A 22,932-nucleotide genomic window follows, 5' to 3' on the forward strand; every position below is an offset into this window, starting at 1 on the left:
CCACCATTGGAGATTTCCCAAAGCTGCCGCTCAATAATTTGTGATCCCACGGCGCCCACACAACAGTGCACCTATAATCCGAGATTAGCCTATAGAATCGTCTTTAGCCTCCAAATTCACTGACCTTGGTCGACTACCCCTTATTATTATATACACTATCATGTTAAAATACACAACTTGCACAAATCAACGAAACCAACTGTTCAACAGAAACTAAGACATCAATTTTATCCAGAAAAAAATGAGACAGACAGTTCAAAATATTAAACACATCAAAAACTTCAAAACTCCCAACACTGTATTACAGAAGACAAAAAGAAAAACTTCCAAACACAAACTTTCCCATCTAGTTCTAATAGACATTGCTAAATTATACCAATCCTCAGATGAAACACATTGCTGCTACAAGAATTCATGGCATATACTGCAATACTGAATTTCCAAGACTGGGACTCGCCAAGTTGCATAGCAAAACATGCTCAAACCTCCACGTAATCCTCTGCAAATGAATTTATATGAGGATAAGCAGCTGCTGTTAGCAACTCCGCTCAGTTCCTGAAGTAACCATTGAGTATGAGAAAGAGCAATGACCACAATGAATTAACATGGGTCAAGTCAATTACACAATGAATTTAATATAAAACCAATAATAGTACATGGACACTCCACATAAATTAAAAATGTCATTGTTATACATTTTAACTGTACTAGCGTACACATATCCATGTTGAGCAAGAATGACGTTCTAGCCATGCCAATGGCATTAAATTAAGGAAACAAGAAACAATAATAACTGAAGATTAACATACCATTCAAATGGAAAAAATAAAATAAAATAGATTTATTTTGTAGAAACAGGAAAGAATCATAATGTAAACTACTATAATCATCAATAACGAGATGCAACACAAGATTTTTTGCAATTTTTTAAACAGTAAGATACTAAATGCATCAGACATAAAGTATAATTTGTAAGTAAACAGATGTATTTGAACATTCTTACCTTCCTGCTTGTCCAGCGCCACTACTCAATTAGATCATCATCGTCATCAGGTAGAGGTTGAGCAGCGGCAGCAATAAGCTCTTGTTCATGCCTATTTGACACCACAATATAAAAAGGTTAGGACACGAAGCCAGATAGGAAAACAAAGTGACTAGAATTAGACGCACGGTTAAGAAATTACAATTTTGGGGTCTGTGATCCCCTTAACAGATGGTTTTAGTACTTGGTGAGTTGGCATTCACTTTTTTTTATATATTGTCTGCACTTTTCGATTGGTTATAAAATAAACTTTATATTTCCTCCCCTATAAAATGGTGATGTTCTAATTTAGAAAAACCTTATTTCATATTCTTAATATGCCCAATTGGTCCTAATCTCTGGAGATATTCTAGTTTGAACAATACACATAAATTTCAGTTCCACATCCTATCACTCCTCTTATAGCATCAAATAACAGTCCTCGTAGAACATCAGAATAACATAAACAAAGGAACTCTTAAACGTCCGTCCATTCCACACAAGAGAGCTCGAGTCTGATTAGCCTGGCCCACCATCTCGAAATGGAGATCAACATCAACTTAGTTCTGATTCTTTTAGCATAATACGTACAAACGTTAATACAAGCATGAGTACACACACACGCACAAATGACATCTATCAGATCAAAATAATTTAATATAACTCCAAAGCCTAGAAAACGATGGACTACACGTAGCCTTATTTAATATTGAAAACGGACAGTAAACTAACTATAAAAGGAGTAGTTCAAATTTGGCATGCATTATTGGCTTATTGCGGTGATGATATAAACATGGTTCAGCGATTATCCCATGAAAACTCAGACAGCATCAAACTCAAGATGGAACCTTGTTTTATGGGATCAATTAGTGTTCAATGAGATGGGAACAGGAGTTGGTAGTTGCTGGCTGGTTGGAATGTTTTCTCTTGTTTGCAGTTTGTACTCGTATCGAGGAAAATAAAAACGAAGTCATAAAGAATTACACATATGATACATTCATTTTAAAAGCTCCTGCACATATAACCAAGTCAAATAGACCGTTTACTTAAATCTTCAGGGAAAAAGAAACAAAAAACAGAAAAATAAAAACCCCTACCTTTACATGTAATTTCAAACTGACATATGATGTGTATTGTGCATCATAAGATAACAGCATTGTTTGTCAACATAAAAGAAGGGGTTCTTTTTTTTATGAACTTACACTTTTGGGCCCTATAAATAGTGCCTTTTGGCAATCAATAATACATTTACCATAAACACATACATCATCAGTTTCACCTCCTGGATTTCTCAATTCCTTTTCTGCATGCCTAATGTTATTGCATCAAAACAGCATATGGTACAGTATTATCAACAAGAAGCCTTTTCTCTTAGGGTTCCAACATCAACCAACTGACAATCTAAACAATAAGCATCATGATCCAGGAAGGTAGAAATTAACTTTCCTCATTCATACATACCCAACCTCAATTTTTTTAACTTGCTCTAGCCACCTAGGCCAAGTCCTTCCTCTTTAGCCAATAATTGATTTAATAACCCTAAACCGAGTAACTGACTTTTTGTGACCAGAGCTACTAGTGAGAAGAAACAGACAAAACAAAAAAGATATGTTTGGAATAACAGAAAATACTTACTTCTATGTCAGTTATATAGTTAAATTCAATGTAGACAAGTTCCTCTCACACCCTAAACGATGCTTTCCTGCGTCTTTCACTCTTTTTGAACACACGAATTCACACATTTCTCAACACAACTGTTTGCATAGGGCTAAACCATCTCAATCAACTTCCCGGTATATCACGTCTGTTGCATTGGTAGGGTTGAGGGAATCTAAGTTGTTCCACGGATATGAGGCTTCAGCCTCGGGAAACCCAAATAGTCAAGACGCAGGATAACGTTTGCTAATTTTATAATTCTAAATTTTACTAATAATAGAATTCAAGTCCATTACAATTGGCCATTAACATACACTACACTTATGGGATTTATATCCTACATGGATCAGAGTTAAGAGAAAAACAGGTCTGGACATACGAGGAAGTGGCTTGAAAATCGGAACCACATAATTAATGTGGATTGTGAGAATGCATCTGAGGGGTCTGTAACAAGCATAACATTTGGTGACTTTGCAGAGACAAAAAGTAGGTTATGAGGTTTGTTAGAATCTGGATGTTTGAGTGATAAACGAAATTTTTAAGTGATAAAACAATGCCAAATCCTAACAATCATATTCTTTTATCACTCATTGAAAATCTTAATTCCCCCAGATGTTTCAAACAAATGACTTTTCAATATGATCCAAGCGTCGCGAGTACATCTCTACTTAAAACATCCAACATTAGATTCATGTTTGAGTCTTCTCTCATCTCCTTGGTCGTATTTCTAAACTAAGTTACATTGACATGGATAGGTGTGTCCATGTCTAACATGGCGAGATATAAAAAAATTGAGTTATATCACATCACATACGATATGTGTCCGACACTGACACGTGGATACGTATCCGACATAGATTGTTTTTGAAATAGCGTGTCCATGTTACATAATTTCTAACTAACAAAGATACTAAGATAGTTAATACAGCCAATTATAGATATTTGAATATTTGATGTCCTCCCACTTCAGGTAGGAGATCGTTCCAAGCGTATAAACAAGATGCCCTAAGAGATACATTATGTCTTCCAACTACTTTTAGCTCTATAAATCAATTAATGTTATGCGAATAATTTTCATCATCCCAAAGCTTAACTACAGGTAACTTTTGAGATTTGAGGATCACCAAAATGTGGTTGGCCTTTCGTGTTAATAAAAATACACTAAAAAAACAAACCAAAAAATAAACATAAATAAATAAATAATGGAGTTAGAGAAAGATGATGCATACTGTTGTTGTGCTACCAAGTCAATCTGAACCTCTGGAGGAGCAAGAGCAGGAGACTCAACAAAATGAAGGTTAGGATCCCTACAATGACAAAGAAATAAATGACTTGAATCCGTCACAGAATTGTAAAAACAGATTATCAATAAGCTGGGAACTTCTAATTACCCAGCAAGCTTTCTGGCAAGATATAGGAAAGGTTTCTCAAAGTTGTAGTTGCTTTTTGCAGATATTTCATAATACTGAAAATTCTTCTTCCTGTGAAACGTGACCTGCTTTGCTTTCACCTGCCTGTTCTTCACATCAACCTTGTTTCCACAAAGAACAATAGGTATACTCTCACAAACCCTGCAGTTTGAACCAAAATAATGGACAGAACCCTGGAATTAACAATCCAAAAATCCCCAAACAATGTAATCATATCGTAATCACATCAAAGAAACTAGAGACATCTGCAACAAACCTGCAGAGATCACGATGCCATGTAGGGACGTTCTTGTAAGTCAAACGAGCAGTGACATCGAACATGATAATTGCACACTGCCCATGGATACTAAACAGAGGGAAACAGGAGACCACAATTGAAATCAGCTTTGATATCGACCACAATGACAGACAAGTTGTACAAACAGGTATGAGAACGTGCAAACGAAACCACACGGGTCTTAAAAGCTTGTACATAAACACAGATGTAGGGATTATGGTAAACTACAAAGCATCTTTACAACTTCTATTATGAATTTTAAGTGGCAATGAAAAGAGTGAAAAAAAAAAAAAAAAAAAAAAAAAAAAAGTTAGTAGTAAGAACGACAAGAAACTACCAAGGAAATCATATTCAAGTTAACAGTCTCGCAGGGCCGGCCCTGGGCCTACATCGCCTAATGTTTGCTAATTTTAAAGGCCCCGTCCGCCACTTCAACCCACTACTATGTCAACTTACAAAATTGATATAGCCCACACACAGAAACAAAAGGTCCACATCCACACAAAAGTCCGTTTTAGAATTTAGAGTAAGAGAACCCAAATCGATTCTTTCTAGCTTTTTTTGGCAAACCTAATTATCTTTAAAAAAATTAAAAACCCATCTTCGCTCTTTTTGGCTCCGTTTCTTCTTCTGACTCATAGAACGAAACATTATCAAGTTCAGAAAACAAGTACGATTCTTTGCTTAATGCCTAGAAACTTAGGAAGTTGAACACTTGATGAACAGGCGCTGATTTAGTTACTTTTAGTTGATTTTATTATCAGGTTGTTTTTTCGGATTTTTTCGATGGCAGGCACTAGAACGTATCCCTCTGGTCATGAAAAAAGGAAAAAGAAACAAAGAATGGAAGCAATGACTCAATCTCAAGTAGGAGCTATAAAAAAATTCTTTACGACCACGAAACAAGAAGAGAGTTCAAATGCAAATCCCGTTAACGAGGTAGATGAGAATCACAATGGCAATAGAGAAGAAATAAATGATGAACAAATGCTTGAAGGGCATGAAGAGTTGGTAAATGAGGAACGGATTAATGAAGAACGTGAAGAATTGGATAATGTGGAATCTGGAAATGTGGTGATTGAAGAACATGCACAAGCTAATAATGATTATGAGGGACCGGTGAATTATTATGATCCAAGAAATTGGGATAAGATTGACCAAACTTTTAGAGACTTACTAGTACAAAAGGGTCCAGTGAGAGATCATAGTGGTAATTTTCCTAGAAATTCTGAAGGGAGACATTTTTCTTCCACTTATTACACTCGACATTTGGAGAATGGGGAGAAACAAGATAGAAGTTGGCTCGTCTATTCACACGCTTTAGACAAGGTATATTGCTTCTGTTGTAAGTTATTCAAGCAAAATGCAAATACCTCTCAGTTGACTGATGAAGGATATGACAATTGGAGAAATCTCACGACAAAAACAACATGAACAACGTCCTCATCATAAAAAACGTTGAAAATATTGGATTGAATTGGTGGATCGACTTGGCAAGAATGAAATGATTGATAAACATCTTCATAAACAGATTTCGGAAGAAAAGGAACATTGAAGGGAATTGTTACAGAGAATACTTGTTGTTGTGAAAACTCTAGCTAAGAATAATTTTCCATTTCGCGGGAAGCATGAAAAGATTTATGAAGATAATTATGGAATTTTTTTGAGTATAATTGAAATGATGGGTAAATTTGATCAGGTTATCCAGAAACACCTCCAACTTATTCAAAAAAGTGAAATTCACCATCATTATCTCAGTCACAAGATTCAAAATGAATTGATAAAAATGTTGGCAGGTGATGTTAAATGTTCGATTGTGAAGAAAATCCAAGATGCAAAGTATTTCTCGATCATCCTTGATTGTCCACCTGATATAAGTCACGAAGAACAAATGTCTCTTATTGTACGGTGTGTGGATATTTCAACGAGTCCAATGAAAGTAGAAGAATATTTTTTAGAATTTTGGAAGGTGGATGACACATTAGGTTTGGGACTTTTTAATAAACTGAAAGATATGCTAGATACTCTTGAACTCGACATTGGTAATATAAGAGGCCAAGGTTATGATAATGGATCCAATATGAAAGGGAAACACAAAGGTGTACATAATAGATTGCTCGAAGTTAATCCTAGGGCATTCTATACTCCATGCGGTTTTCACACACTTAATCTTGCTCTATGTGATATAGCGAACTTTTGTCCAAAAGCTGTATCTTTTTTCGAAGTGGTACAACGTATATATTCGGTATTTTCTTCATCTACAAAGCGATGGCAAGTTTTTAAAAATAAGGTTCAAGGTGGTCTTACTCTTAAGACATTGGCACCAACACATTGGGAAAGCCATTTGGACAGTGTTGCAGCGATAAAATAGCAAGCTCCACAGATTCGAGATGCTTTACTTCACTTGGTTGAAACTAGTGATGATCCAAAAACAAAGAGTGATGCTGAGTCTCTAGCAACACACGAGCTTGAAAATTTTGAATTTTTGGTTGGTATGATTATTTGGTACAATGTATTGTCATAGGTTAACTATGTTAGCAAACTCTTGCAAAAAGAAGACATGCATATAGATGTAGCTATAAAGTTGGAAGGACTCATTTCATATTTTGAAAGGTACAGAGTAACTGGATTTGATGAGGCTATGGTGGAAGCTAAGGAGATTGCGGCTGATATGCAAGTTGAATCCGTTTTTCATGAAAAACGCATCATTCGTAGAAAGAGACAGTTTGATGATAATGTCACTGAAAAATTGCCATGAAGAATTGCCACAATCTGCTAAAGAGTTGTTCAGAATCCGCTACTTCATTTATATAGTTGACCAAGCTCTTTCTTTATTACGGAGTCGATTTGATGAATTTCAAAAATTTGAAGGAATTTTCGGGTTTTTGTATGATTTGGAGAAGTTGAAGTCTGCAAATAATACTAGTTTAAAATCTTCTTGTGAGAACCTTGTAAAGTATCTGAAGCACGACACAATATCTGATATTGAAGGGAGAGAGTTATTTTCTAAACTAAAGATCTTGAGAGAAGATTTGCCAGATAGCATAAAGAAAGCAGCTGATGTGTTGGATCATTTGATGTTAACGGTTAGTTGTTTTCCAAATGCATGGATTTCTTACAAAATATTACTCACTATACCAGTTACAGTTGCATTTGGAGAAAGGAGCTTTTCAAAGTTGAAATTGATAAAATCTTACCTTCGGTCAAGCATGTCATAAGATAGATTAAATAGATTAGCCATGTTATCCATTGAGAAGGGATTAGTAGAGAAAATTGACTATGCAAGTGTAATCAGTGATTTCGCAAGTAGAAATGGGTCAAGATCTATTTTTGGTTAATAGTTTATTAATGTACTTTTCTTTTTAGTTTTATTGTGATAAGAGAACTATGTGATGCTTGATCAATGGGGTTAGGTTCCATGTCCCCCCCCTTGGGGCAGTTAGAAGTGATATGGGAAGAAACAAGAAAGAAAAAATATTTTGCGAGTTTTTTTGTTACTTATTTTTTAATTAGTATATAGGCAGGGCCGGCCCTGAAAATTGAGGGGCCCAAGGTGAGTTTTTTAAAATGGGCTTATATTATTGAGAAAAAAACAAGTTTTTTACATGAGAGGACGTGGGCCAATGTTTGAGTGGACTGGACTGTACATAATTTGACTGGACTGAACAACCTTGAGTCATTTACATATGGTCTAGTGGGTATAAAATTATACTTGGAGCCCAAAATTTAACCAACAAACTGGGGGCCCTAGGCGGCCGCCTAGTTGGCCTGCCCTCAGAGCCGGCCCTGTATATAGGCCCCATTTTCGGGAGCTTGCATAGGGCCCCTTGAAACGCAGGGCTGGCCCTGCAGTCTCGGCACAGCACTGTTATGAAAAAATTGCTATAATCCAATAATTGATAATGCTGAAGCCTTACAAACTAAGAAAAGTGTAAGTTGAACCTATTAAACAAATAGCAGATACAATGGTTCCATGCATTTCTTAGTATAATGAATGGACAACAGGAAAACACTCCGTTCCTTAAAACCACAGCATTACACAAAATTAAGGAAAGAACTTACTAGTATCCATCTCTAAGACCACCGAATTTTTCTTGACCAGCAGTATCCCAACAATAAAATCTAATCTTCCCACAATTTGTAAAAAAATCCAATGGATGCACTTCCACACCAATCGTAGCTGCAAAATACCGACACACAAAAAAAATCAAACCCCGAAATATAAAATAAAATTTCCGAAATTTAGAATAAAAATTTCAGCTTACGTTCGTATTTCTTTTCGAATTCTCCTGTCAGGTGTCTTTTAACAAAAGTTGTTTTACCTGAAAACATTAAGTAACAAATATTAGGATAAGTAATAAAGTAAATTGGATAAATAGAGGTATTGAAATAGTAATAAAGTTACCGGTGCCGCCGTCACCAACGAGAACAAGTTTGAAACTTGGGTAATCAACTGTTTGTTGGTTTGGTAAAGCCTGGTAAATAAAATTTTTGAATAAATAATAATAATAATATAATAATTTGACGAGGATAAATAGAAAAGAAAAGAACGTACCATATTTTTAGAGGAGAAAGAAAAAAGAGTGCTGGAAATCAGAGTTTTGAAGTGAGTATATATATATATATTTTTTGTATTCAGTGGGGAGGTGGGGCTTTGGCTTTCAAGTGACGCGACTATTTCAGCCATTGGATTTTGGTCCCGGTTGGAATCTCGCACTTTGTATTTTCACCATATGAGTTGGGGCAGCGGTATTTACACCATAATACAAAATATCTCGATATATTACGATATTTAGGGATATCTATCCAGATTCAAAAAAATATATATAAATATTACGATATGTTCAGAGATATATACGACTGCAAATATTGACGATATTTCAATGATATTTGCCATTTTTTGCGATATTTGGTGATATTTAGTGATATTTTGTGTATATAATAATTTTATTTAATATTTACTATTATATTTCAAATAAATATAAACAATATATCATGATATATCAAGAAATATCCACGATATTTGTCGATATTTTGGATATATCCATAATATTTGCATGTGAAACGATGTCAAATATCCCCAAAGAGGAGAATATATTCACGATATATATCCAGAAATTGAATATCGATAAATATCCATGTCCTGATATTTTATACTATGATTTACACAACACTTAATTGGGATTGACACCCTTATACAAGTATGCAAATCTACCCGTCCCTCGAGATCGATAGTTAGCATGGTTTTTTTGGATTCTAATTGTAAATGGTAATTGTAATTATATAGGAGAGACTCATCTATTTTTTTTTAAAACAAAATGGGAGATAATTATGTTATTTAAGTGATATTAGGGAGGTTCTTTTAAATTATCAATAATAAAATAGAGCTTGTTTTAATTTCAATGTAGGAAATGGGGGTAATTATTTAATTTAAGTGACATTAGATAGGTGTTTCTAAATTATTAATAAAAAAAAGGACCTTGTTCAAATTATATTAATAAAAGTGAGGCTTATTCTAAATTTAGTGAGGGAGGTGTTTCAAAATTAAGTAAATAAGGAGATCTTAAATTGTCTACTTGATATTGGGAAAGGTATTACGAAAGACCCGACTATCATATAGTGTAGATATTCCCTGGTAATCACACCCCCTCCATTAACCAACAATTTTGCAATACACAAGCACCCTTGCTACTACCACAGCTACTTCGAATATTTTACGGTAGGGATTGGCCGCAAAGTTTCAGCTGTCAGGGGATATGGCTACTGTGGGTAGGGAAAACAATAACAAAAATCTCAAAATTTCTCCTGCACTTTGTTGGTTTTTCTATACTATATCTTGCTATAGCTCGCACTAGTATAACTCACATCAGTATAATTATCTCTAGGGTTTTTAAAGATTGTTGAAATTTGAATGTCGTAAGCTTGAGTATGTTCATATTTAACCAACTTCTAGGAGAAACATAATTGACTTTGTAGTTAAGGATCAATTTTATTTGTACAAAAAAACGGTGTTTTGGCATGTTGGCAACAAGATTATATAAAACGAAACAAAATACAAGAACTCGTGTGAAAATTTAATTCATGTAAGTTCCATTCTCAGTTAACCCTCACATAAACAACAATGAGCACTTGTTATACAATATCATCTAACTACATAAATTAAATATGAAATTCTTGAGGGTTCAAGCAATCTTTTTTGGGCGAAACGGAGCATCGAGTTACTGTGAAAGTGTGGTTCTCGCGGCATATGAGTTGGGAGCGACGATCCTATTAAGTGGGGTGTAAATACCACGTCCCATGAATTGGGATATATATATATATATAGTAGGTTATGTTTACAACACTTTTTATACAACGTTTTATACAATACTCCTCACTGGACCCTTCAAGATATTTTAAGGGCTAATGTTTAGTGGATAAGATGTTTTCACCATGGATATGACATCCACAAAAAATCGGGTCCATTAAACATTTCTAAGTACACCGAAAAAAAGGTTACAAAATCGATATTTCTAGGCCGTTGATAAAAATTCATAGGTTGAGAGCAATTTTTTCTCATGGTTAGGAGTTTTCAAATGAGTTGAATTTTTGTGGAGATGATCTCCATAGTGTGAAGATCATAACTACAAAGAATCAAGGCTTAATTCATATTTTCAAGGGGTATTGTATAAAACGTTGTATAAAAACTATTGTAAACGGAACCTACCCCCTATATATCTAATATAACAAGGGAGGGAAGTTTTATGACCAATGGCTGGGATTCAATATGAGCGGGTATAAATTGAGGGTCAAAACCGAAGACACGTACGTAAAATTTAAAAAAAAAAAAAAAAATTAACGAGGGGGAATTAATTTGAGAAATAAATCGCCCGAGTATTAATTATGAAATTAAACAAAAAAAAAAACCCTTCGACGCCCTCTCTATTCTCCACTTTACATCATCCCCTCAAAAAAAAAAGCCATCGCCATCTCTCTCTCTCCAAATTGACCTTTTGAAAATTAAAAAAAAAATTAATTGGGACTTAATGTGAAAACCTCTTGGGTTCTCTCTCTCTCCACCTCTCAGTTTAATTGGGAGTCATAATTGTGAAGACCCATTCGTTATCTCTCCCGGTCTCCCCTATCCTTAGTGAAGAAGCGTGAAAATTTCTTATCTATCCAGCTTTGGGTTCGATCTAATTTTACAGGTATTAAATTATATGTCTTCTGCCAATTCCAAATAACAAGAGTCTATGTTTTTTTTCCCACCGCTACTTCTACTCCTCTCTGGGTTTTACACCAATCTTCTTCCACTTACTAATAATTCGTATCCATGGAGTGAAATGCATAAATCATGGTAATTAGTACAGATTTCTCTATTTAGAAAACCTTGAATACTTTGTATTTCTGCATTTAGATAGTAGTTTCTGTTCTCGGGCAAATTTTTAGTAATATAGGATTCCAGTAATTAGCAAGCCTTAATCTCCTAGAATTTAGAGTGGTATAAGAATTAGTATCCGTGGACGAAAAGGAAACTACGTCAAGTACAAGGCTCTCTCTGATTCTCTATCCTATAAATAATGTTGGGGGTTTGCCCGAGATATAGCTGTTAATTACTAATTAGATTTCTCTGTTTCATCAGTGATTTTTTGATTGGTTGGCAGGCAGGATTGAGGTATCTATCTCCATCAGAGAGATGGAGGATGGTTGTTTTGAACTCCCAAAACATGTTTGGTCATAACTGCGGAATGTGTTGTTTTGATGAATTAGTGAAAAATTGTGTTCACACTACTCTTTACAGTTGTAACTCCCTAAATGTAATTTGTTAGGACTTAGAAGACCAAGAGTTTCAAAATGGGAATTTGCACTGTCTAAATGATAATTTTGTGTAGAATTATATAATGAGCTTATTTGAAAATTCTGGTTTATGTCTAAATGATAGGTACCCTAAAAAAATGAAGGAGCACATTGAGAATGCATGTCATGTGTTGTGGAAATTGCAATTTGCAAGGCTTGTCTGCGAGCGAATATAGTGGTGGTGTGGACTTTTACTTTTTGCTTATGTTACTTTTTAATTTCTTGTAATAATTTTTGAAGAATACCAACATACTATTTGTGTACAGTCTAGATGTGAGGACCCAATCCAAATGTTAAACTTCAGCGGCTCCTCTACTTGCTACACGGAGCTTTGCCTCTCTTCTGGCTTTTTGCACAAGTGGACAGAATTTTCGTGTAAAATACATTGAACTTTTTCTAAATGCCTCCACAGGATATGTCAGATTATGATGATGTAAGATATTGCTGTTATGGAGCTGATGCTTGCTTAGAATGCTGGCCACTAATGACTATTGCTATTAAAGTGATTGATAGTGCACTTAGATGTTTGGGAGCTGATGATTTTGCGTAGACTATGTCTGAGAGATTATATGTATATCTCTGCAGTTTGTCATGCATAGAGGTCCATTGTAGTAGAGAACATACACTACCTTTATGGACTCAATCGACTTCCTTGGTTGTATATGGTTATTGTTATTCTCTGAATTCTGCCATTTAGCGTTCTTAAATTTTTTTCTATCGTTTTAGTGAATTACTGGAGTAGGTTGTATTAGACTATTGTTTATAGATGTGTTTACCATTTTTAATGCTTTGGTTTTGAATGTATAGTTACTTTGGAAAAACAGACTGCGGTGGAATTGCACCAAGAGAGGTTACGAGAGTCGTCGCTTCACACACAAAGAGCTGAGGAAGTCGAGGTATTTTTTCCCCTAATATATACATTTGTTTTCCCATTGTGCTTCATATAATCATGTTGTTTGTAGTACTTAGATTTGTTATGACAACATATAACATTTTAATATCTAAGATTGTTCAGTTTTAAACCTAACTACTTTATATGGGCATGGTTAAAGTTAATGAATTAAGCATAACCTAATAAGATCCAACACCCATTGTGTCAAAAAATTTGAGTTTGCAACATAATGTGGTTGTTCGCAATCTGATAGAATTTCCCTTTCAAAGAGTGATACACTCGAAGTGTCTGAGGCCATGTTTTCGAAAATCCAAGTACTCAAGGTATTGAGGCCTAAGTGTCAGTGTGTAATGCGTGGCCGAAAAATGCTTTAGGTTAATTTGTCTACTAAAAGCTCACAATAATTCTCTGGAGTTTGTATTTGTTTTTCTTTTGTGTGTGTGCTGAAAGCAAGGGTTCCAAAAAAAGAAGGTTTTACATATATTACTCCAATGCACTGATATGTAGAGACCATATCACTGCTATGTCCACTAGGAAGAGCAGATTGGTTGGCAGCCTTTAAGGGAACATTATAAGGTCATTGATTATACCAGCAGATTGCTGTGAAGTTCATTGTAATGCATGGATATGAATTTTTATGTAGTATATAGGATGGGATTTAACTTAAGTTTTGATTCTCCCTATCTTTGTCGATTCTGAGTCATTATTTATGAGGTTGGGTTCAGGTGGAGTTCTCTTTGATGCAACCTGTTGCCGTGGCAACATTATCCTTTTTTATTTTGTTATGCTATGTCAAAAGACCATCTTTATGTATGACCAGGAAGTGGTTTGGTTAAACAAAGTTGACAACAATGAATGTACTATGTGGTTCCAATATTTGTGCTATCATAGATGTCTACTATCAAATTTGTGCTAGAATTCAAATTATACAAATTTTAATTCGTAGCTAGATTTCAGCTAAAAACAAGTTTGGTGTATACCAAAAACTGCTGTTAAACCATTTGAAGTTATTAGAAAGAGATGATCATATATGAGATTGATGGGTCAAATATAGACACTGCACATGTATTCCATGACATTGGTATTATGTCTATCATTGTGTTACCATAGTGTGACATGCAGTGCAAGGAACGACGTTACCTTCTTAATTTAGCTATGAGTATGACACAAAGAAATTTTTTTCTTTTATACATAATTTGGAGGTTTCGAGTGTTTTATCATTAGTTTCTCATGTGTGATTATTTTATGCACAGGTACTTGCGTAGTTGCTTGACTGATTTTCATGAAAGAATACCCAATGCACATATCTTGGCATTTATGCACAACAATAACAACTTGATGTTGGGCCATATATGTTTTTTTTTTCTCCAACAGACAAACAGTAAGTAGAGGGTAAAGTCTCTGCAGGAGGCTAGGCTTTGATTGAACCAAACAAATAGCTAATGCCTCAGATGGTTTGTGAGCCTACTTTTCTTTTTCTTTTTCTTTGTATAGTTTAATTTTTGTACAGGTTCACTCTCATTTGTGATTTTGTGTGGTATGGAAGTTTTCAGTTTATCATTCCATCCAAATGAACCCACCCCAATTTTAGTAAGTGCAACTCGATTTAATAAATGGGTTCCAAATCTCCCACAACATGGAGTAATCGTTCGTTGCAATATTGGCCAAATACAACTATTTGATGCTCAAGAACATAGTGTTTTACCTACAAAAAAAAAACGAAAAGAACAGAGTGTTTTTCTATTGATTTTTTCAATTGAGATTTTTCAAAGACATTTCGTGCCGAAGGCACGGGCATTACCTAGTATATATACATAGGTGGGATTAATATATCATGGTTTATACTATTCCCCACAACTTCACCAACAAGACGAACTATAATCTAATTTTTTGTAGATATGTCCAACAAACCAGGAAGATCACCTCCACAAAAATTTAGCTCATTTAATGGTAATGGGGACCTTTTTTAAGGCGACTTGTAGTAATGGTAGTTAAGTTACTATCGTGATCCTGTGCTCTTTTTATTACCTGTTTTAGTTAAATCTCTCTTAGCTTCCCTCGCTTATCTAAACCAAGTTCAAGTTTTATTCCTTTTCTGGGAAAATCCTACACTGCTTATAGCGTGAGTTTAGAGAAGGAAGTAGATTTCAAAGGTCATGACTTCCTCCAGTAATCCCATAGAAACTTCAAATAATACAAACCAAAGGAGTTCTAGGAATAGTTCATGGAGCTCTCTATTTGGCCGATCAGGAGGCCAAGAATCAAATGTAGCTTTTAAGGAGTTCTCTCCTATTATCATTGATGGAGTAGCGCAAGTTCTTGAGGACCTTGTTGAACAAGGTATCAAACTATGGGATGAACATCTGGTGGGGTATTTTGTGGATAAAAGACTGTATTTCCTCACGGTGAAGGTTGTGCTGGAAAAAAAGATTTAGTTTGAAGGGTTCTTTTGAAATAACAACTGACAAGGAAATGTTTTATATGAGTTTTACCAGTGCTGAAGATTGGCAAATGGTGTTGGAAGCGGGACCGGTGTTCATTGCGGGGAGAGTGTTCGTTATTAAGCCATGGTCAGTGGAGGTTGACAGCTATAAAGATGAGGTAGCTACAATTCCGATATGGGTGTAGTTACTGGATGTACTAAAAGAGATGTGGACGTGCGATGGATTGTCATATCTCGCCAGTTTGATTGGTGGAACCCCAAAATTCATGGATGAAGCTACATCAAAGAGGAAAAGGCTATCATTTGTCCGATTTTGTATTGAATTCCTTGTTAACCATAGTTACAAAGAATATATTAAGATTAAAGCTAGTACTCGAGAGATTTTCATCCCTTGGAATATCCCGGCCTGGAAGCCGTTGTCATGTGAAAAGTGTAACCGGTTTGGGCATGACACAACTCAGTGTGGTGTGAGGGTCAGTAGAGTGTGGGCAAGAAGGCAGAATGGGCAAGCAAATGCATCAAGAGTGCAGAGAGCAGAACCTAATAGGGGAGAGTCTGTGAGTGTTGTAACTGGATAGCAATGGGAGGTGAATACAAGTGTTCGAGGGGTTGAAAAAGTGGATTTATCTCTTGCCATTGTAACACAAACAGTGGTTATCAGGAGACAAAATGATGATGGGGATGGGAGTTCTTTGGAGGAATAGAGAGGCTCAGAGCAGCAGCCACAAGAAGAGGAATGTCAAACCCAGATCCAACTGGTATCACCTGGAAGAGTAGAATGTACTTTCCAAGAGTTAACAGGCAATCCTGATGTACTAGCAATATAAGGAGTGCAAGGCCCAATACAAGGCAGGAATGAACATCCTGAAACTGGTGATCTGTTTACTGCTGAGAGAAATATATTTGAGGAGTTAGCTGATTTGGAAGAGAATGATTTATCAGATGTTGAACCATAACTCTTTAGTGATATGATGGCCAACCCTACTCCGTTGAGAATGGCTCTTGATCATACTCCGTTGGAAATGGCTCTTGAGAGTAGCCCTGTCCAAACAAGGGCACAGAAGAAAAAAAAATGCAGAATCCCAAACTACACCTGGGAAGCGAGGAAAGGGAAGGTCCAAAGGTCGTGGAAAGCGACGAGGTCATTAAACAAAAACATTAGAAATGATCAGAGTATGTAGCTGGAATATAAGGGGGGTTAAATGACCACAATAAAGCAAGGAATTTGAATAAGTTTATTGTGGAGAATAAGATAAGTTGTATGGGCATTTTGGAAACGAAGGTAAGGATGGAGAAGTATCCCACTATTGCAGGAATGGTTTGCCCAACATGAGGAATAATACATAATTACTCGAGTGATGTATATGACAGAATATGGCTTGCATGGGATAAGAGCATTTTGGATGTACAAAGAGAAGTGGAAGGAGCCCAGTTTATTCATTGTAAGGTACACATCCTACAATACGGGTTCTTGTTCTTTTTAACTGTTATCTATGCAAGTAATAAGGGCCATGAAAGGCTCATTTTGTGGGAGGAGCTGAAATTGTTGAGTGCAGGAATTTAGGGACCTTGGAGTGTGATAGGAGATTTTAATAATGTACTGTTCTCACATGAAAGAGCTGGGGATAGAGCTGTTCACCCGAGGGAAACCCTTCCAATTGCGAGTTGTTTGAATGTGGTAGGATTGTTTGATCATACTGGTACTAGCTGTTTTTACACATGGAACAGTGGTGGAGATAATATAAGGAAGTCGTCTAAGATCGATTGATGTCTCATAAATGTCTCTTGGTCCTTGAATCCTCTAACAACAAAGGTTAAGATTCTAACTCAAGGTCTCTCTAACCATTGCCCACTGGTTCTTAGCTTCATGGCAACAGGTAGAAGACATCATCCATTTCGATTCTGTAATGTGTGGACTCGGCTACAAGATTTTGAGCCTACTGTAAGAGAGTGTTGGGGTATGGTTGAACATGGGAGTCCTCCGTTCATGTTAACAAGGAAACTCAAAAGCTTGAAAGGGGTGTTGAAGGGTTGGGCACGAAAGTTCTGTTATGACACACAAAGACTTGTAATAGCCATAAGGATTGAACTGATGGAGGTTCAAGAAAGGCTCAATCTTACACCTCTAGATCTTACTCTCAGTGCACAAGAGTTTATAATAAGGGAAAAACTATTCCATTTACTTAATCTGGAGGAAGCAGAATTGTACCATAAAATAGATATAGATTGGTTATATTTTGGGGATAAGTGTAGTGAGTTTTTCTTCAATGCCTTGAAGGAAAAACAGACCAGAAATCTCATGTGGAGTATAATAGATGTGCATGGAACCAGAAGGGAAGGCAAAGAACAGGTAGCTGAAGCTTTCATGGTATATTACAAAGAGCTTCTGGGAGTGTCGTTTGCTACCTATTGTGATGCTAAATTTCTTAGTAGCATTCCTATTAAATAGGTAGATCATGATATTAGCTAGCAGCTAGTATCCCCTATTTGTGACACGGAGATCAAAGAAGCTCTTTTTGCTATGGAGGATAACAAGGCACCAGGACCTGATGGCTTTGATGCATGTTTTTTCAAGAATACCTGGGACATTATAGGAGAAGACTTCATGAAAGCCATCAAGTACATCTTTAGCCACAAACAAATTATAGGAGGTATTAATGCTACATTTCTGTGTCTAATTCCAAAGATGAACAATGCCTCACATGTTAATTCTTTCCGTCCTATTGCATGTTGTAGTATTGTTTATAAATGTATCTCCAAAGTACTAACAATCAGGATGAAGAGTTGCATTTCCTCCTTGGTATCTTGCTCCCAATTTGCCTTTGTTTCGGGAAGATCAATCTAGGATAATCTTCTGATGGCGCATGAACTTCTTAGCGGCTACTCAAGGAAGAATGGGCATAAAAGATGTGCGATTAAGCTTGACATCCAGAAAGCCTATGATTCTATTTCCTGGCAAGCATTTGAAGCCATTCTCAATAAGTTTAAGTTCCCAATTCTGTTTATCGAATGGCTCCAGATGTGTTATGCTTCTTCGTTTTTCTCGCTGCTGATAAATGGTTCACCTGAAGGCTACTTTCAAGGGAAGAGATGGCTGAAACAGGGTGACCCTGTGTCCCCTTATCTGTTTATGCTTGTTATGGAAATCATGAGTGCTCTTCTTCTTCGAGGCCTACAATCAAAAAGGATTTCAGCCCACTCAAAGTGTAGAAAGTTGGCCATATAACATCTATGCTTTGCTGATGACATGTTATTGTTCTGTAAAGGTAACATGGAATCCATGATGGCTATCAAGGACATATTGCACTCTTTCTCTAAGGCTACAGGACTTCAACTCAACAATGCCAAGAAAACACTCTTAACTAGCAGTATGTCCGAAGAGGAAGGGCTAGAACTTGCAGCAGCTATGAATATCTCTCTTGTTACTCCACCAGTCACTTACCTGGGACTACCACTCACTGCAACAAGATTAGGTATACGAGAATGTCTACCACTTATTGAGAAGATCACAGGAATGATTTCCAACTGGAAAAATAAGGATTTGAACAAAGTAGGTAGAGTGCAACTTGTGAACTCAGTGCTTTCATCTTTTCAAACTTATTGGGCAACAACCTTTGTGCTTCCGAAGATAGTCCTTGATAAGGTAGCGAAACTATGTAATAGATTCATATGGGTAGGACCAAGTATGGGGAAGAAAATGCACCATGCAAGTCATTTCAAGCTTAGACTTGATAACGAATATGGAGGGCTGGGTTTAATTTATCCAAGAGTGTGGAATCGCGTTGCATATTGTGGATTAGTGGTGAAATTGGCTAAAAAAGCTGAATGCTTATGGGTCAAGTGATCATGGGAAAATCATATCAGGAAGAAACATTTTTGGACAATGAAAGCTCCGAAAGACTGCTCATGGGTGTGGAGAGGTATCCTTAGAACAGGGAAACTGCATGGAACTATGTGAGATACAATATAGCTAATGGTAATGGTACTAGTTTTTGGCATGACACATGGTGCTCAGGCCCCCTCCTCCTGAATCCAATTGCAAAGTCTCTCCTTGCGGATATAGTGCCAGTTGATACATTAGTTAGTTCAGTGATTGAAAATGGGTCTTGGGCAAGAAGTATCCTTGATTTACCTGAATGTGAAGTTAAGGAGTAGATCATGAATACAGAGATTAACTCTTACATTTCTGAAGACCAAGTCATTTGGACACCATCCAGTTCAGGGTTTTTATTATATCCTCAGCGTATGCAACCCTCAAGAATGTGAGAAGAAAGGTAAAATGGTACAAGATTGTGTGGGGTAAGATGTCAGTGCCTAAACACTCTTTTACTATTTGGCAATTATTCTCATGATCTCTTCCGACCCAAAATCGATTAATGGCAAAGAAAGTGATTGGGCACTCTAGGTGTTGTTTGTGCGACTTGCATGATGAAAGTTCACCTCACCTTTTCTTCGACTGTTCGTACTCGAAACTTGTGTGGGAAAGTTTCAAAGAGGCTATGGGGTTACCTGGAAGGGTTAGAAAATCGCATGAGGAATGGTATTACATGATACGCATCTGTCAACCAAACTCTATGCCGTCTGAAGTGATAAGGGCTTTAACTTGTGCTGTTGTAGAAACTATTTAGAATGAAAGAAATTGGCGAGTAAAGAGGAAGAGATTCTTGTCTGCAGATTCGGTCAGCATGAAGGCTCTAAATAATATGAAAGTATACTTGGGGAAATCACTGAAACCTGTCAGAGAGGGTGTAGCCATTCACACTATTCTGACAAAGCTAGGGATTGGGACAACTTTCAAGCAGAGCGAAGACCAATGGATCAAATGGATGAAACCTGAAAATGACATTCCCACGCTAAATACTGATGGATCAGTTCAAAATGGGACAGTAGGGTATGGGGTGCTCTAAGGGATCGAAATGGAGATGTTCTTATGGCTTTTTGTGGTAACTCTATGAAATGTTTAGTTCTTCAGCAAGAGTTTGCTTGGCATACTCAAAGGGTTAGAAGGTGTGACAGCTATGCATATAGAAAAAGTGATAGTGCAGTCAGATTCGTTAAGAGTGATCCAGATACTGAACAAAAAGGAAGAAGCACCGTGGTATTGCAGGAACCTAGTGGCTCAGATCGAGGTTGAACAAGGGAAATTTGTAGAAGTTCAATTTCTACATGTGTTTAGGGAAGGAAATAAAGTAGCGGATTACTTATCTAGAATGAGTAGTACTTGTAGTACTCATAGTACCGACTACTGTAACCAATGTATGTACTTTATCTCCCCCATGAATCAAAAAATTAGTGAACTGATCAAAGGGGATAAAAAAGGAAAGATGTACTTGAGAAGTTGCCATTAATAAAGGTTGGGGTCCCTTAAACCCCTAGTATTTTTTTTTAAAAAAAAAACAATGTCAAAAGATGATTATAAAATCGAAAAATCTGGACCGTTAAAAAAAAATTCAAAGTTGTCAACAATTTTTAAATAGGTTAGAGGTTTCTAAATAAGCCGAATTTTTGTGGAGTATCTACGTAAATCATATCCATAAAATATTAGTTTTTAACTCATCTTGTAAAGGGGTGTGGTATAAAAAACTATGGTAAACATATCCATCTCCATATATATATATATATATATATATATATATATATATATATATATATATAAAGTTAACTTATAAAGTAGTTACTTAAGTTAATTTAAAATAAGTATGTATATAAAATTTCACCTAGAAAATGAATTCAAACCTAATTTTTTGTGGTTATGAAGCACTCACCATAAAGATCATCTACACAAAATTTCAGCTCATTTGGAAACCTCTAACATTGGCAAAAATTGATTACAAAAACTCGATATTTTTGGACCGTTAGATTTCTTTTTATAGATGTATATCAAGACATTTGAACATGTCTAACCTTGTTAAAAGTTGTGTTTAAGCTCGAAATTTATCTAACGGCCCACAATTTTAGCACTTTTTTTAATAAAGCTAGACATATCCAATTGAGACGAGTTTGGGTGGAGATTTTATCCAGCATATATGGTAGGAAAATCTTCTCTACCATGAGTTGGGGGTGATATATATATAGGGCTTGCTACCTTGACAGCTCTAATTGACAGCTTATCTGGCCAGCCCGTTTGATCCTATCTAATCCAATGGCCAGATCACGCACCCAAGCAACTAAAGAATAGAACAGGGGCAAACTGGTCATTTAACCTCCTTTATCAATTAACCCAAAAAAAACACACAAACCTCTCCCTTTCTCTCTTCTCTCGCTCTCTCTCTCTCCTCACCAACAGTGAAGATGACAAAGTAACTTCTACCCCATTGAAGCTCAACAACGAAAATGAAATCCTCCACCACTACAGAGAGACCCACCACTAGTCAAGAACGAGAAACCCACCACCACTATAGAGAGAACCCCCACCACTACAGATCGAGAAACTCATCACCACTACAAAGAAACCCACCACCACGATTGATTAACTCAAAAGATGTAAGTTTTTTTTTTTTTTCTCTCTTTATTAGCTCTCTTTTCTTCTATTTTGTAGTGTTTGAGATGAATGTTGAGTTCTAAATTGGATAGATTGATGTTTTTGCTATGATATATAATGGATTTCGATGCAATTTAATTTGATGATTTAATTTTCCAATGCTATTTAATTTGATCATTTTTATTTTTTCCCCTTTTTGATAAACAATGAATTTTGATCATAAATGAGGTACCTAATATGTGGAAGTTCAGTAGCCACAAGGGAATCCTGGACAGCGCTTCTCTATTTGCAAACCAAATTCAGATATATTGTATTTCGGACGATGAGAGATATAGTTATTTTTAGTGGTTGGATTTGAAAAATTATGGAAGCTCGTCGTGTTCAAATATCACCGATGAATTTAAATATTCTTCTGCTCCAGCTCCAACATTTTCACTAACTGAGAGTTGAGCTTCTATTTACACAAAGAGGATAATGAGAGACATGAAAATTTACTCAATCGGAATACTAATACTTAAGTTGTTGTTATTTAGCCTATTTTCTTTTAGTGGTTCTGTGTATTATCAAGTACCTAATTAAGGTGTTAACCCTTATCTTATAATGAAATTTGAAGATTTGTAAGGATCACTTATGTAAAACTTGAATGTTGCTATCATAAACATGTTTTTGTCCAATAGTTTCCATTTGTGCATTTTTTTTTTATAGTCTTTGATGTTTTGTGCATTCTATGTTGTGTTTTGCAATTGTTCGGCAGCAAACTGTAAATTCAACCTGTGTAAATGAGTTATAAGAGCGTTTTTTTTGTTTTCCAAATAAGTAGCTTGATTGCTTCCATTGAAATTAGTATTGCACAGGTAAAAGGGGCAAATATGTCTTATAAGTTGAGAAGGCTTATT

General features: G+C 36.0%; 1 protein-coding gene across 1 annotated transcript; it reads right to left on the reverse strand.

Annotated features, from left to right (window-relative positions):
• Positions 1-202: 202 nt before the first annotated feature.
• LOC147510452 (GTP-binding nuclear protein Ran-1) lies at positions 203-8,997 on the reverse strand. The gene is made up of 9 exons (XM_086602425.1): positions 8,940-8,997; positions 8,790-8,859; positions 8,650-8,706; positions 8,447-8,564; positions 4,364-4,453; positions 4,069-4,248; positions 3,907-3,984; positions 1,004-1,094; positions 203-499 (listed from the first exon to the last, which is right to left on the reverse strand). The coding sequence occupies exons 1-8, from the start codon at positions 8,940-8,942 to the stop codon at positions 1,025-1,027; spliced, it is 666 nt and encodes a 221-aa protein (XP_086458551.1). The 5' UTR covers positions 8,943-8,997; the 3' UTR covers positions 203-499; positions 1,004-1,024.
• Positions 8,998-22,932: the final 13,935 nt, after the last annotated feature.

Source organism: Coptis chinensis, chromosome 3 (genome assembly GCF_015680905.1).
Source record: "Coptis chinensis isolate HL-2020 chromosome 3, ASM1568090v1, whole genome shotgun sequence".
Classification (NCBI taxonomy): domain Eukaryota; kingdom Viridiplantae; phylum Streptophyta; class Magnoliopsida; order Ranunculales; family Ranunculaceae; genus Coptis; species Coptis chinensis.

What these genes read in the sequence shown, in the direction of transcription:
- LOC147510452 (XM_086602425.1), bottom strand. An exon ending in CGTTGGTGACGGCGGCACCG is followed by an intron (nt 8,707 to 8,789) that starts GTAACTTTATTA and finishes TAATGTTTTCAG; the next exon opens with GTAAAACAACTTTTGTTAAA. An exon ending in CTTGCCAGAAAGCTTGCTGG is followed by an intron (nt 3,985 to 4,068) that starts GTAATTAGAAGT and finishes TTGTCATTGTAG; the next exon opens with GGATCCTAACCTTCATTTTG.